Consider the following 16,660-nt stretch of genomic DNA (forward strand, 5'->3'; position numbering starts at 1 on the left):
TCAGCTTTTTGTAATTGTTTTTAATGAGAATGAAGCTTTTTGCTCGATGTTTTTGCTTTGCTACATGCCTCGCGTTTTTACGCTCCAGGCCCCTAGCGTTTTTGCCAGAGCACCCTGAACTTCTCGAGTTGAAAAATATTCAACCCAGAGCCGCTGGGTCGATGTCATCTTCATGTTTTTTCCCAGTTGTTCAGTGGGATGACTTGAGAGGCGGGCCTTCTAGTTGCTGACAGACTCTCACCCTCAACCAGAGCTAGAGCAAGTACCTTCTGCCTGTCCATTTTAGGAACTACATACCAATACTGTGAAATACTGTGTAAGGCTGCTTTTTCAACAGCTTCCACTTTAGTCTGGTGCGGTGATGCCAGAATTACTACACAGCAGTGGAAATGCATGGAGAAATGCACATGTAATGACAGTGAGTAGTAGACTGACTCTCAGGCTGTTCATCATCTGCTCTGTAAATGGATAAATATTTTCAGGATATACATCTTTACACTAAAAGAAAGGGAAACATTTGGAGGTGTTGTTATTTATAGGTTGTTATACAATAGTTTTACTGGGCTGGACCACTTGAGATCACTTGACCTTGGGGCACCTGAAAGCCACAGGTCCACTGTATGGCAATGCATTTGTATTACACTGATTAATGACAGCAGTGTTGGGTAATGTGCAGCTCCAGGGTCATAACCAGAAGTTTATAACACAGAGGTCAATTTTTTCTAAAGACACCCCAATCCCCACAGAGCCCTGTGAAAAATGTCTCTAAAATGTTTTTTTTTTTTTCCAGGCTTAATTAATTATTTTTTATTTATTATTCATTTATTAAAACCTCTTTATGTTCCAAAGTTCTGGTCTGTGAAAGTGTTGTCCTCACTGAATTGCATTGTTGCAGGCAAAATTATTGAATTACTATATTTTTTCATATCTTTTATATCTCTGTCTCAAAAACTCAGGCACATGGGATTTTTTTTTCAGTAACAAATGCAAAATATTATATGAATGTAGGTGAAGTTAAAACTTCTAAGAAATCCAATTTCATACTCAAATGAATATATTTGAGGACTGGACAATAGGCCTATATATATTATAATATGTATTTTATCACATTTCATTTGTTTTGTACTGCATGTGTAGTATTTCTGATAATGACATGTTGCGAGTTCGACTCCGGCTTGTAACCCCTGACAGAGTGAAGCAGCTTTTAACATTGCTGGTGAAGCAGTACATCATCACTGACGGCAGAGGGCGCTGAGCTGCAGCTGAAAGGAGTCAACTTCCGAAACAAACAATCACAGAATGGAGCAGCGACAGAGAGCTGCGTCAAGTTCACGAGATTTAGCTCAACCAATACCAGAAATTCACGTTTTTAATAATAAAAGTATTACATTTTAACAATTTCAATGAGTCGAGCATTTTAACCGTGAATATTCCAAGTTGTCTGACATTTAATCTGTCACCAATTTCATAATGTTATCAGTTTTGCAGAGGCCTAAATGTATGTTTTTAGAATATAAAAGTACAAAAAGAGGTTAATGTTAGTGTGAGGGCCTCCACCATAAACTAGTTTTTGGAATTATAGAATTTACCCTTTGATGGTTCAAAGTTAAAAGTTGCAGATGAAATCCTGGAGCTAAAAAAAACAAAAACAAAAAAAACCAACCCTTGTTTTTTCCACTCTTGTCATGCATGCTGGTTAGTTCATGCAAGGGGTTTATTTTTGGCCAAATTATAAATAAGACATAGAACAAAGTGTTTTTGATGAAATATCACTATTTTAAGTTCAGATTATGTTATGTGTTTTTGTTTTTTTGTTTGGGGTTTTTTTCTGATGGAATAGTTTGTTGCTGATTATGTGTCCAAGGACTGTCAGAAATTTAAAAATCTAATGTTAATTTCTGATTTTACAGCTTCTGGCTGTGATAAATGGTGTTATTTTGGTGATTTTTAAAGAAAAAATGCGATTTGGAAGGCATGATTTCTTTAAAAAATCGGCAGTAAAATAAATACAAAATACAACCTTTGACATTTGTATGCCCCTCCCCTAAGCCAAAATAATAACAAAAAAAGACATTCAGCAGTGCTTTAAATTTATTTGACTTGCCTCCCACTTTCTGCATCACCCCTTCCCTTGTATAAGTAACAAACAATTCCTTATGCAATTACAATTCTGAAACATAAGTAACAATTAAATTACATGTTCTTACAGGTATATATTAGGACAGTTTTTCGTTCTTGGTCTTTTTTAAAGTTACAACACAGATGTCCTTGTTGCTTTACATAAATTGCTTTAACTTTGCTTTTATTTTGAAAGGTTTGACCGGAACATCGAGGTTGTTATCGTAGCTAGCTTGGCGCTACTGTCCGACATGAGTTCAGTGGTCTGTGGAATGTTTGGTTAAGTAGAAGTGCACGGGCTGGGAATGAAAGTAACCTTGTAGTGGTAAAAGTGCTTTAAATAAGTTCCTGAACGCTAAATAAGATCGATGATCTGATCGGAAGGAGCAGAGGAGGATCTACGGAAACTGTTGGAACATTAAATTTAAAGTCACGTCGGAACAAAAAGGAAGACAACGGGCGAGCAGTGAATCCGGTGGCATTTATCATTCAACCCCATCGGAACTGGTTTCCCTGTAAGCTGACGTTAGTTGTGGTAAGATCTATATGGTTCCGTCCTCGCCTTCCTTGGAACAAAGACGCCAAATGTGTCCTCTGATGTTTCATGGTAAGTGCTGCGGCGAAGTCCCATCGCCACTCTTTCCAAAGCCAAACTCCATTTGGAAATCTTTGTATTCAGAGAGCGCTGCTTACAGACTGACTTTAGATTGGTATTGAAAATATGGTACTCTTCACAACATCGCAGATTTATTTATGCAATCAGCATAGCTTATATTTTAATTAAAAATGTTGGAAACGGCGTCTTTAAGTAATCACATTTTCAACGTTGACGTCCACATCTGTAACGTTACGCAGTAACGTTCGCCACATGTAACGTTAAACGTGTAAATGTGATGAAAATGAGAAATACTCGGGAAATTCTATGTATGCCGAATTTAACAACGTGTCTCTTTGACTCGAAAAAATAAGTGTACCATAAATAAACGACATGTAACATTGCGTATAAACAAATTCATCTTTAATTGTTGTGTTTTACAACGGAAGTAGCATAGCTGTTTGAAAGGCAACTTACAAGAGCTAGCTAAAGTGCTGGCATTAAAACACTGAAGGCAATGTCTCCAAGCAAAGTGTCAGGTGCAGAGGCGTGGGAAATTTTCTAAATTCTCCCAGTGGACCGGCTGCACGGTGCCCTTTAAAAACTGTTGGAAATATCACCTGGAAATGAATGACTGTATCTGTGCGTCTGTAGCCTATGTGGAAGAGACTGTAGTCTTACCAGTAGGATAACTATTGGGTTTTGGCTCATTATTGAAACTCTTCAAATAAACTTTGAATGTGCAAGTGTTCTAAGTATGCCTTCAACTGCTGCCTGAGGAATTCATGCATGTTAGCCATGCATGTTAGTCCTAAAAATAGGAGTCCAAAAATATTAGTTAACACAGACAACTCTCTCCTAAATCCAAAAACTAGAGTGCTAAAACTAATTTGTGATGTCACTGGGTATAACTGAATGGTGAAAGATGTTCTAGATGACAGAGAGAGCACCCAAGAAAATGGGGGCAGCAGGCCAAACAAAGTACTCCAGACATTTCTCTCCCCAGCAACTTTTTCCAGCTCCTCCTGGGGGATCCTGAGGCGTCCCCAGGCCAGATGAGATACTGTATGTAACCCATCCAGCATGTTCTGGGTCTCACCTGGCCCCTGTCGAGGCGAAAGAGCATTGCCTCTTAAGCCTAGTTCACATTACACGATTTTCACCGCGATTTTGACGTTGTTTGGGTCAGAGGTGAGTCGGCAGCTAGTCTGCCACGACAAGTCCTCATGTGTGAACAAGCCTACGAGCAAGTCGCCCCCTCGTCTGAGACTGGGACTGGATATCTGGCATGCTAGAAAACTGGAGAAGTGTGACACGACTGACAAAGAGCATTAGCCAATGAGAGGCGGGATACGTCCCACGTCAGCATGCAGGAGGATGGAAGAAATGTGAGCAGGACAAGCCGCAGGGTTGCCAGGTCCGCTTATTAGCCGCGACTTTGGGCTTGTGTTTTTTGTAAAGTCACTTACAAATATTGGTAGTCGCGGGTTGCAGTTTTTTGGGCTTGTTTCTGAAGTGGAGTTGCTTATTTGGGCTTGCTCTCTAAACATTGCCTTTCTCTATATGTATCCGTCACTTTTTTTGGGCTTGTTTCCATAGCCCTATCCATGCCTTTACGATTTGTCGTCTCCAGGTTAAAAAAAACGTAGTTAGGTGCCGTCACCGCGTTATCTGGGGCTCTGTCGGGGAGGGCTCAGTGGAGAAATCTTGTGGTGTGCACACACAGGTGGTAACGCAGTTGGCGAGACTCCCGATGACAGAAACACACGTCGCCAGGTATGAACACTCAAAAGATTACGATAGTCTGTGTGACGCAAAATCAGGGTGATAATCGTGTAATGTGTAACTAGCCTTTAGGGATGCACGATAATATCGGCACATCATCGATATTGGCCAATATCGGCTTTAAAATTAACTGTCAAAAACGGCCAACATGGTTTTTGTTATTTTGCACAATGAATGAATATTATGTGAAGAGCATTGTATTTCATGTCTCCATCTGCTGGTGGGTCATCACGATAAGAGTATGCATGCATAATATGATGTTAATTCCACTACAGAAGAGACTTGATGATCACTAAAATTAGATAGGGAAAAATAGTGGATATATCGATGTTGGTATTGGTTATTGTTCAAATGAGTTGTCTCATATCGGCATATTGGATATCGGCAAAAATCCAATATTGTGCATCCCTAGTGGCTTTACTCTGAGCTCTCTCTTGATGTCTGAGCTCCTCACCCTATCTCTAAGGCTGAGCCCAGCCACCCCATGGAGGAAACTCATTTCAGCCACTTGTATCCACAATCTCATACTTTCGGTCATTACCCAGAGCTCATGACCATAGGTGAGGACTGGGACGTAGATGGACCAGTAAATCAAAAGCTTTGCCTTCTGGCTCAGCTCTCTGTTCACCAGTCCAGCACAAGCAGTCACGTCACTGCAGACGCCACACTAAACTGCCGATCCATCACACACTCCATTTTACCCTCACTCATGAACAAGACCCTGAGATACTTGAACTCCTTTGCTGGGTGCAGTAACTCACTGACACTTCTGAGTATATGGATCCATTTTCTGTTTCACAACATAGAACACTACAATAAGATAAATGTCATTTGGGTATAAAAAAGAAAGCAAACATTCTGTGGGTCCACCAAAATAGTCTCCCATTCATTGTTTTTGGAGCAGCTCCAGACTTTATATCCTTCGACATCACAAGTTTGAGACTTCCTTCTCTAGTTTCTGGCTTTGAGAGAGAGGAGCTCATGTTCATAAATATTGATTTAACTTTCATAGGCAATGGGAATAACCTAATGAAATTCTTAATAAAGGTGTTGTTCCCTTTTAATGTCGTTTTTATGATCATTGTATTATAGGTTATTGCTTATTGCTCTCTTCACTTGCCCTTCCACAGTTCCACACTGTCCTTTTTTGAGGTTATAGGTCAGCTACAGAACAGCAGCCCTGAAAACTGTAGGAACTTCAGAGTCATGCCCATGAACAGAATTCCACTTATCTTAAAAGATGCCTTTTTTTCCTCACAGTTTAGGCTAATGGAAAACAATGAATTAAGCTTAATGGTTGGTGGCTGTGTGGCATTGAAATAAAGGAGGCAACTTTCTGTTGCCTCCTTTATGTCTGTTTCCTCTCTGTGATCACCAGGGATGAGCACCAAATTCTGGGCCTTATGCATAACACAGGGTGCTTCCACTATTTTTTGATACAAAGTTGAGTGTTTTAACCAAGTCATTCTCCAGTTTTAATTTAATTATGGTACTAATTTCTTAGAAATAAAAAAAAAAATGCAAACAAAACCAAACTTAAATCCATTGATTATTTTTCTAATAGTTTTTTGCAAATTTATAAATATATGAATCTCATTGTTGACTAATTGTTTGATAACTAATCTGCTGCCAACCCCCAAAAAACAGCTTTTAACTGTTAACAGAGAGCTTTACAAAAACATCCTGAAAACACTGTGGACACGTGTCGCTTTCACATGTATACAAAGTCAGTTCATTGTTGAGCTGAGATTTGAAGCACAGCCTCTCTGATGCAACCAGTTAATCTGCTCCAGTCTGTGAGGAGGCCTGGCCGTCAGATGTGACTCCTGTGAAATTATTGCTGTCGCTGACTGATGACTTGCCAAAATTAGAGTGTATGTGACATGGATCTATGAAAGCTCGCCACATCAGCAGGAGTACAGCCTGTCTGCTGCTAGTGGGGTTCAATGGGGACTTCTGTCCTCCATTTCAGAACTAAACGGGGCCCTTTGTGGGGGACAGAAAGCAGTATTGGAAACAGATGTGTGGGGGTTTCTATTTTGAGGGGGCACAAACAAGTGGGCTCCAGTGAGCTGTAAAATGGGCTATTAGAAAGGTTCCTCACAAAACAAATGAGTTGGTGTGAAGATGACAGTGAGAATATGTATTTAAAAGTGAATATCTTTAATACTTTCTGAACCAAGCAGTAAAATATGAGTGTTTTTTTGCTTTGAGTGAACATGCTACGTACATATAGGCAATATATACAAGTAAAGGTAACGCTTAATATAATGGGTCTGTAATTTCCTAATCATTTCCTAGAATTTTACCACAAATAACTATTTAATTTAGAAATGATTCTATGGAAATAATGGTCTAATAGAGACAGCTATTTTTAATGGTTTTCCATTCATTTAACTGAAGAAGAGAGAAGTGTTAAAGTTTGATCCTTTATTGTAACTATAAGTTTACAGTTGGACATTTAAAAGGACTTAAAGTTCATTATTTGCATTCTGCATATTTGATTTAAGTCTAAAGGAAGTTATTTGCATAAATGCATTGAAATTTGCATAATTACTAGTTTATTACACATGATTTGTGATTGATACTGTAATCTGATAAACAGTAAGTTTATGAGTTCACCAATGCAACTACATTACCCAAGATACATTGCGAGTTCTATACCAGAATGCTTTGCAACACAACATGAGTTGAGATTATTGAGATGAGATGCTAGTCTGCACAAGATACGAGTGATTCTGCTACGTAAAAGTTCCCGTTTTTTAACCCGGCTTCCAGTCGACCATTTATTTCACTGGCTAGTTAGATGAGTGTCAGAATATCCTTGTTAGGCCGTAAGGTGAACACAGTTATCATTTCATCTCGTTCCGACATCTGGGGACTACACGATCTTTACTTCATAAAAAAGATCGATACATGTTCAGCTAATCAGCGGGAGTTCGTAGCTCATAACCCCGCAAGAGTCCTATGATCGGGGTCGTAATTCGGCACTTTTTCCGTCTGAGCGTATTGATCAGTTCCGCCTGAGCGTAATGAGATTTAGTACGCGAGTGGTGGCACGGCCGTCACGTGATCACGCTACACCAATAAGGTACCCGCATTTCGTGTCACCATGGTTTCATTCAGCAGAGGAAAACAGACCCGGAAGTCCTCAAAAGTGAGCAGAAATGAGCTGAAACAGCGCTATTCACATCGCCGTGTCCATCAAACACGATGAGACAAATAGACAATAAGTTGAACTAAGCAAAAATGTCTTAAAACACATTTGATTCAATACCTGGGCATAACCGACGTATTATTACATTGAGAACATAGCTACAGAAGACGAGAACAGCCATGTATGTTTTATTTTTTTTGTGTGCACTGTTATCTCGTGATAACGACTTATTATTTCGTTATCTCGATATAACAAAGATTGTTTTCCCGTGATAATTGTCAAGTCTGATGATTGCGCACTGGTTAATGTGATCGTCTTGATTTCAGCCTACAAGAGCTGCCGTGGTCCTGCTAGATGTCTCCTGCTGCTTGCCGTTATCATTAGTCACACTTCTACTGTTATTATACACATATAATTACTGTCACATACTATAGGCTTATTTGTCAGGTATTGAATCAGGAAATCAGTTTCTGTGAGACTTTTTCTGATTCACCTTACGGCCTATGTTTGCCTCCAGCAGACTCGCAGGTCAGGTTTAGCTTTGAATGTGTGGATGTGCAGGGTCAGCCAACACTAATGTGTGTGAAAATGTTAAAAGTCCTTATTCTACTGTTTGCCATTAATGTTTTTGTAAAATATCACACTACCAGCTCTCACAGACTGTTAACAGTGATTTCTCTGGTTATTGACATGGAAGTAAACTGTAAGAGAAACCTGACGGGTGCGTGGAGGCATACAACTGCAGGGTAGTAATTGTAGTTAGAATTTCAGTGTATCAAAAGACAGTATGTAATGTGAGGAGCATTTCTCGTAGTCATGAACCTACAGAGAGTTATCAGCTGAATCTGCAGCTCCCCTCAACTTTACAGAGCTTCATAGTGAGTTTCAGCTCATTGTTTAGCTGGGCTTTTATTGTGAAGAAGCTATTAAAAAGCAGGAATGGAGCATAAAACTTCTCCCTGTCTTTGTAGTGACAGGTTGACCCTGTATAATTTATTCATGACATGTGGTTTCTTTAAAAAAAAATAAATAAATCTGAATTTGTATCACAGGAGCTCTCTCCACTACTCAGGCAGGCCTGCCATGTGCAATGACTGTATGTAAGAATGGATTCAAGCCCAAAGGAACACTGCTCAGCCTTGCAGCCATTTTTCCCCTAAAGCATTTTCCCCACAGGCCACCATTTTAAAAGGGACGTTTGTAAAACTTTTGAAAGAACACCTTGGGCTGCAAACAGGGTCAACTTTGACTCTTACTAGTATTATTTATTTTTATCCCTGGAGGTTTTATATTTCTTAGACTTTCCTGGAGCCTAGAACAGCAAATTAAAAATGGCTGACATCATCAGTAAAGTCTGTGGGCCAAGCAGGAACTATGGGCGGGGCCAATGGGAGAAACACTGCTGCACATATTCAGTGGCCCGCATACCGTGGAAAAACACATGGAAGCTAAAAACCTTTTTCTGGGGTATGCGCCAGCCGAGCAACTCCATTGGAATGAATAGGCGCCATCTTGGGATTAAGTATCTAGATATGGTTATAAATCTAAGGATGGACAACGTGTCTCCACTTTCTCCTACTGAACAAAAATGATGCGAAAAATAAATATAGGGATGCTGAAGTCTTGCGCTGCTGATCCCATTTGAAGCTGTCTGCACAGAAGCAATCTTCCGCCCTTACATCTGTCCGACAAATCACAAGCAGCGCCATTGAACGCAAGCTCACAGATTGACACATATGTCAATCATGACAGAAACCATCTGTGGGAAAAAAAGTATTTAATGATTTTTTAATTTGGCCTTTGTCCCATCCGCTAACATTGAGGGAACAGGGTTTATGACATATGATGCATCCAGCCACTACGAAGTGAACAAGATGTTTTGGCTTCACTATTGGGGAGCTTTGGTATCGTCCATTTTAATTATACAGACTGTGGTCATGGAACTTGTATCTGCACCATAGACTGTATAAAATTATGGCTGTAGTCACCATGACATCACCCAGTGGTTAAAAAGCCTCAAGTTTGGCATTTTGGCTGTCACTATCTTGGATTTTTGGAGCCAGAGGTATCCATATTTACTATTTACTATTTTTACCCTAGCCCTAGCTGCTAGTTTGGTTATCACGATGCATTTACAGCAATGGTTAACTATGATAATGCTAATGCTAATGCTAATTTTTGCTAGCAAAAAAATGGGTCAAAACCATTAAAACAAGATGTATTTATCAGAAAAACGGAACATCAAACTCCGTTGAGGGTCTTTTAGTACAATGCTGAACAAGAATTTTTAGATGACCAAAATGTAACCGTTAACTGAAAACACACTGAAATAGCAACAGCTACTGCTACACCTGTATTCTGTAAATCTGGTGTCACACCATGGTCAAGTTACCTAACTAACATTGTTGCAGTGGTAGCGACTTGTCAACAAACGGCACTCACCTTTCATTCATAATGGCCACGCCCTTAGTTATGCAGAACTTTAACCCTCAATAATTTTTAAATTATATAAAACTTCAAACTTGGCTTCATTTTTCAGCCCCAGAGGTTGCTACTCGCTCTGCTCTCTCTGCTGAAGTTAGAACAATATGTTATTGAGGTGCTGAATAAATCCTAAGAATATGAACATGCTTCCTCGTTTAATCTTCCCCTTTTTCTGTGCAGGATTCCATGTGATGGTGTGAGGATGGGACAGGGTGGTGCTGGAAGTGACTGCAGCCCTGGAGGCTGATGAACCCGCTCCATTGGCCAGTCAGGATGCACATAGCCTCAGTGGGTGTCAGCAAGTTCTGCTTCCTGTTTTCTCTTGCATTCTGTGCCCTCCTGCTTTTGCTCATCCCCAACCTCCAGCCCCCAGCGCGCCAGGTCGACCTGCCTCAGCCCCGTCCCCAAGTCAGACCCGCGCAGGCAGGCCCATCACACCATGTCGGGGTTCCAGCAGTGTCTGTCCACACAGGGGAAACACGCTCTGCCACAGAGCTAAACAGAAGCTCAGCAGGGCAGGGGAGATCCATCAAGACTGAAGGTAGTAGGGATGATATCATTAGTCCCAAAAGGGGGATGGACTCTGAAAGAGGAGCTCTGTCTGGAGGAAAGGGTGGTAGACTTTCAGGGTCTAGATCATGGGATCTGTTAGAGTTAAAGGACATTTTTATTGCAGTAAAGACTACCAGGAAGTATCACAAGTCCAGATTGGAGCTGCTGATTCAGACCTGGATTTCCCAAGCTATAGAACAGGTGAGAGCTGGAGTTTGTTAACGTTTTTGGCTGGACCGCAGCATGTGAGGCCAGCCCTATTAATGCGTGAGTGCATGAGTGAGTGAGTGAGTGACTGACTGACTGACTGAGTGAGTGGCCCCTTTTACACTGCTGGATTTTCGGCGAATGTTGGGCCGTTTTGCAGGCAAGCTGCGAGTGTTAAGACACACAAAGCCGAATTGGCGAGTTTAGTTGGGTTAAAATATTGTCACTCACTGAGTTACATATTTTGTTGCTAACGCCCCCCATTGCCCCGAAAAAGGCACAAAATGTATGAACAAAAGTAGGAAGGTGGCATTTCGCTGCACTCCCCGATTTTCTTTTAATACTGCCAATGCTGAATGAAGACTGTTTGGGCTTTCCTGCAAATTTGCACAATTCCTTTTTTTAAAAGAGTGAGTGAGTGAGTGAGCGATGATAAAGTTAAACCATTGGTTGGAGTAAGTGTGTGTTGGTGTTTCCCCATTAGCTGTTTTTTGTTTTTTTGTTGGCTGATTAAGCTGTGGACGCTGACAGCAGGGTCCTGCACAGGTCAATTTTTGAAAACCCACACCTGCTCATACACGTAAAGCTCAGACATAATGACTAATAAGTAATAAGTTGGTGTGGTACTAAGTCAAATGAACAAACAATATTTGTTTGTTCATTTTCTGTAGCCACTATTACATTAGCATAAAAGCATAGTGGAATTAACAATCTAGCTAGTTAGGGCCAGCCCCGGTCAAAATGGCAGTTTTTGATGGAGTAAGGATCAGCTCAGCAGTTCGTTTAAAGAACAGCTGTGTCTGTATGACTCAAGCCTTAAATTTATTTAAATGTTACTTACTAATACATGTTATAATGTCAGAACCACAGAGGGTCAGAAATGAGGAGAGGGTGGAAATCAGACAGGGATTGAAACTGAAGTGAATATTACGTGTCACAGTGTTGGAACGGGTGCCTCCACAATGACAAATTCTGCTTTTGGTATTTGGCACTGACACAACATTTCACAAAATATCATTATCGGTGGAACTTGGCTCTGATAGTGGCTGCTGGCTTCGCAGTTTCCACCAGTCACAAGGGAAGGTGCATTCCACACTGGAGTGGGGTGAAGAGGAGAGGGTTGTGTTGAATGCAGAAAAATGGAGTTTACCAGCGGGTACAGCTCAATTCAGTCAAGGGTAAGCAAAAGTCATGGCGAAAGTCTGTGACTGAGTATATGCCACCGCTTCCTGTTTCACATTATAAGTCCTTGTTGCATAAAGTAATCTTACATTTCATACATGGTACAGCCATATCCAAGGTTTTGATCTGACCTTGTCTTGTTAGATGTAGCTGTAACAGACTTGTGCTCACTGGAGAGCTGGACTATCCTGAAAAATATGAGTCATCATTTGAGTCATTTATCAAGCAAAATATTAAGATTAGAAGGTTCAGCTTCTCAAGTTTTTTTTTTATGCCTCTGTGCCAGCATTAGCCGTGCCCAGAGACATTATAGACCTGTTTCCACTGAGCAGTACGGTACGGTATGGTACAGTTCAGTTTGGTATGCTTTTTTCCGTTTCCACTGTGAAAAGTTGTGGATGGTACCAATAGAACCGCTCCATACCATTACCATTTTTGGTACCCTTCCTGTTGGTGTACTTAGCACACAGATCTGGTACTAAAGGGAGGAGCTGTGAACACTGCAGTCTATTGATTGGTCAGTAGTGCACAGTCACTCTGCCCAGGGCTGAGTTGCGGCTGGTTTTGAAGCAGAAGCCACTGTTTGTATCGTGGAGAGTTTAATTAGTAGACTGTATCTATAAAATGAAAGGATATTTTGCTGCCTCTTACAGCAGCTGGAGTTGGAGGAAAAAATAACTTAATTCACTGGGCCGACTGCCGGGGTTTTTAAGGTGGAACATTAACTTGTAATGTTACTTAATGCACGAGCTGATGACGTGACTCAATCAACACACCTTAGATATTCCATATGACAACTTTGACCATTACTTTAGTTTTTATATGACATACACTTTTAGTAATGAGTGGATGTTTAAGCGTTTATATGTATTAATGTTGGCCAGGTTATGTGAACTGCATTCTAATCATTCGCCTAAAGAGAATTCCTTCAAACTTGGCACAAATGTCCAATAGGACTCAACAATAAACTGATTTGTTTTTAGGAGTCAAAGGGCAAGGTCACTGTGACCTTGTCTGTCTCATCCTTTGAACATTTTGAGGGAATTTCTTCAACTTTAAATTTGACACAAGCATCCACTTGGACTCAGTGATGAACTTGATTAGTTTTTAGTGGTGAAAGGTCAAGGTTGCTGTGACTAAATCTCTCTCAGTCTTGTGAACATGATATCTCAAAAACACCTTGAGGGAATTTCTTCAAATTTGGCACAAACATTTACTTGGACTCAATGATGACCTGATTAGATTTTGGTGGTCTAAGGTCAAAGTCACTGTGACCTTGTCTGTCTCATTCTTGTGAATGTGATATCTCAAGAACACCTTAAGAGAATTTCTTGACATAAATGTCTAATTGGACTGAAGAATAAACTGATTAGAATTTTGTGGTCGAAGGTCAAGGTCACTGTGACTGCACAAAATATGTTTTTGGCCATATCTATCTATTATTCAACATCATATCTCTGGAACAGAAGGGGAGATAATTGGTCAGATACTGAAGTGGTGACACGCATTTTGGGTGTAACGATTGTAACTGCGGTTCAAAGTTTGACTTAATATGATTTTGGCTTTGGCTCAAAAGGATTCGATTTTTTTACCTGTTCACAAATTAAGGTCTGAAAAAAAAAAAACCTCTTCAAATTTTATCAAGCAATACTGCAGAACATTATGTCTGCTGCACCAGTGACAGTCAACAGTCCCAGCGATGCACTGGGTAACATTTTAGCTTGTTATCCAAGGAGAATACATTATCATTGAAATGCTGCTGTCTGAGTATTGATTACCTCTGTTCCAGGGTCAGTGTCATCCATCTCACTCTAGCATTTTCATGGGAACATGCCCTTGTGAACTACAGTGAGCCAGAGCTTCAGAATTTGCATTGCATAGCATTATATCATTTTGCAACACATATATCCAAAGTAACTTTAATGTAGGAACACGTGCAAACCCTTAGGGCCGCTGGTTTATGGCAAAAATCATTATCATGATTATTTTTGCACTAGATTGCGATTACGCTTACGGTATGTAACAGGATTACTCATTCACCTAAGGCTCTCTTTACGTCATCTTGGCTCAAGGTGAAAAAAACATGCCACAGCCCGGCTGATAGTGAGTTGGGCTTTTAGGGACGGGTGAAAAGGCAACATTGTAAAGGAAAGGGTGTAAATAAAACATATCAGTTATATTAAAATTCACACCTTGTACATTTGTCATAAACAGGGAAAGTAATTATAGAGACCCAAACTGTCTTTTGTACCAGGCTGTAAACATGTTTATTTCTGTTGTAAAGTTGGACATTTTTACAGGGGGGTCTATGGAGATTGACAGGCTTCTGGAATCAGCCTCAGGTGGCCAGACAAAAGCTGCGATTTTCTGCACTTCCATGTTGGCTTCAGTTTTCAGCCACATAGGTTGCCGCTCAACCACGGACCTTAATTTAGGCGGTTAATCAAAAATCCATTCAAACAACCCATTGACTTTGAGACAAGGGAACCAGGAGTGAAAAAATGCTAACTCGTTTCCAAGATTCACTGGTGCACCACTTTGTTGGTTTTCTGCAATGTATAGTTCAATCTTACACCTCTTTATCTTTTTAAAGGTTAACTTAATCAAATTTAACCAGCTCTGTCATCACAGTGTGGGCACTGTGTGCAGATGAATAGTGTTTGGCTTTCCCTTGTGCCGCAAACAATTGAAGCTCCCCACTCATATACTGGCAGACTTTGATAAGGTATTTCATATAACTTGGTGGACTTTTTGCGACAGATGGGTGGGGAGTTCCAGGCACTTGCAGCACGAGAGGAATGCAAACACTGTTCATCTGCACACACTGACAATATTGTGATGACATAGAGCTGGTTGAAAATTGGTAAAGATTCCCTTTAATGTACATAACTAGAAGTTGCAGTCTTAAATTCTAGCTAGCATACAACTTGACATTATTTCAACACAAAATAAATCACATTTATTTGCAGCTCCCAGTCCAAAACCCCACCTTTAGACATGCATTGCTAAATTCTGTGGTTATGAAATATAATCACCCTTCATAATCCCTGTTACCCAAGAGCTGAACCATCCAAACTGGCTGCCAGGGGTGTGGTACATGAGCTGAAAGCTCTCTATAATGATTCATCAGTTGTGATCATAAAAGATATCAGCTGCATGCAGGGCACATCATTGAATAAATAAGCAGCTGTCATATAAACACATTCCTTTTGCATGTAGCAGCTCCTGTGGTGACAGAGTGAGGTGAGACACAGAGAGCAGCGGGGCTTCACGACCATGTGGAGTCCACCAGTTTATGTTGGGATTTAGGCTTCTACAGTGATGTTACTGCTAATGGATTTGGCTGTTGCCTGCACACACCCTGTTGTCTGTCCATTAGTTTGTGTGGTTTATAGGGTGTTGCCGTATCACCATCAGATTCCTCTGTGATGCCGTTAGAGGTTGTCCTCTTTGGCATTTAGTGGAACCACAGGACATTTATCAGAAAGTAAATCTTGCATTTGCTTTGTCAGAATCTCCTCTATTGAATCAAGTTGTTTATAGGTTGTTTGTAGAAGTATTCTGCATTTTAAACAGACAGCTGTGTTACTGCAGTGTGTAAGTTGGATCAGTGTAGCGCAGTTTTAAACCACAGTCTTATTTTAGTGAAATGAGTTACTCATACTCATGCAAAGTCATGTCCTTTCCTAAATCTACTGCTGCTGGGCTATATGGGTCCCTAACGTATTCATTCATTAGTTCATTTTCCGTAACCACTTACCCTGTGGTTCGTGGGGGGCTGAAGCCTATCCCAGCTGACACTGGGCGAGAGGCGGGGTACACCCTGGACAAGTCACCAGACTATCACGTGGCTGACACTTAGAGACAGACAATCATTCACACTCACATTCACACCTACGGCCAATTTAGAGTCACCAATGAACCTAGAACCCAGAGAGAACCCACACTGACACGGGGAGAACACGCAGACTCCGCACAGGTGGGATCCCCTACCCTAGGGTTCAAACCCCTCACCCTGGGTTAAAATCAGGAACCCTCTTGCTATGAGGCAGACTTTGCAGATGTCCACACAGTCAGTACAATTACATGACAGTAGAGAACATTGATTTGTTTTGTTAGTCTGACTGAAATTGTACCAAATCAGATTTCTCAAATTCAGACTAACACACCTGGATAATGCAAGTGGGAGTTGAATTACTCCTGCATGTATACAGTTAAGTGGACCCAAACTGGTGCAGGTGCTCTGCAAATGCTCCACAGTGTCTGCACCAGGTTTTGACCAGAAAGTAAAAATAGCATTAAATGCATTACAGAAGTAGAGAAGAAAAAGAATTAGTCATCTGTACAGCATGTATGAAATGCACAGAGCTGTCAAGTTGTACACCATGGTACCAACTTACCACAAGCTTACTGTAGTTAACTTGTTTGTCGATTGTTTGGTCTGTGATGTAATAGGTCAGCCGGAAAAAGGTCCAATACTAACAAGCTGAAAGGGGGCATATTGCCACCTATCATTGCAGAGTCAGAAATACTTCTGACAATAAATCTATTCTCCTCCCGTACTTTGAAGATTCAAGACA

General features: G+C 40.7%; 1 protein-coding gene across 1 annotated transcript in view; it reads left to right on the forward strand.

Annotated features, from left to right (window-relative positions):
- The first annotated feature begins 2,361 nt into the window (after positions 1-2,361).
- Positions 2,362-16,660, forward strand: part of rfng (RFNG O-fucosylpeptide 3-beta-N-acetylglucosaminyltransferase) — a 30,339-nt gene continuing 16,040 nt past the window's right edge. Inside the window, exons 1-2 of the mRNA XM_033611530.2 lie at positions 2,362-2,725; positions 10,320-10,892. Coding sequence (XP_033467421.1) covers positions 10,386-10,892 — 507 coding nt within the window. The 5' untranslated portion in view covers positions 2,362-2,725; positions 10,320-10,385. The remainder of the gene's footprint in view (positions 2,726-10,319; positions 10,893-16,660) is intronic.

Source organism: Epinephelus lanceolatus, chromosome 21 (assembly GCF_041903045.1).
Source record: "Epinephelus lanceolatus isolate andai-2023 chromosome 21, ASM4190304v1, whole genome shotgun sequence".
Classification (NCBI taxonomy): domain Eukaryota; kingdom Metazoa; phylum Chordata; class Actinopteri; order Perciformes; family Serranidae; genus Epinephelus; species Epinephelus lanceolatus.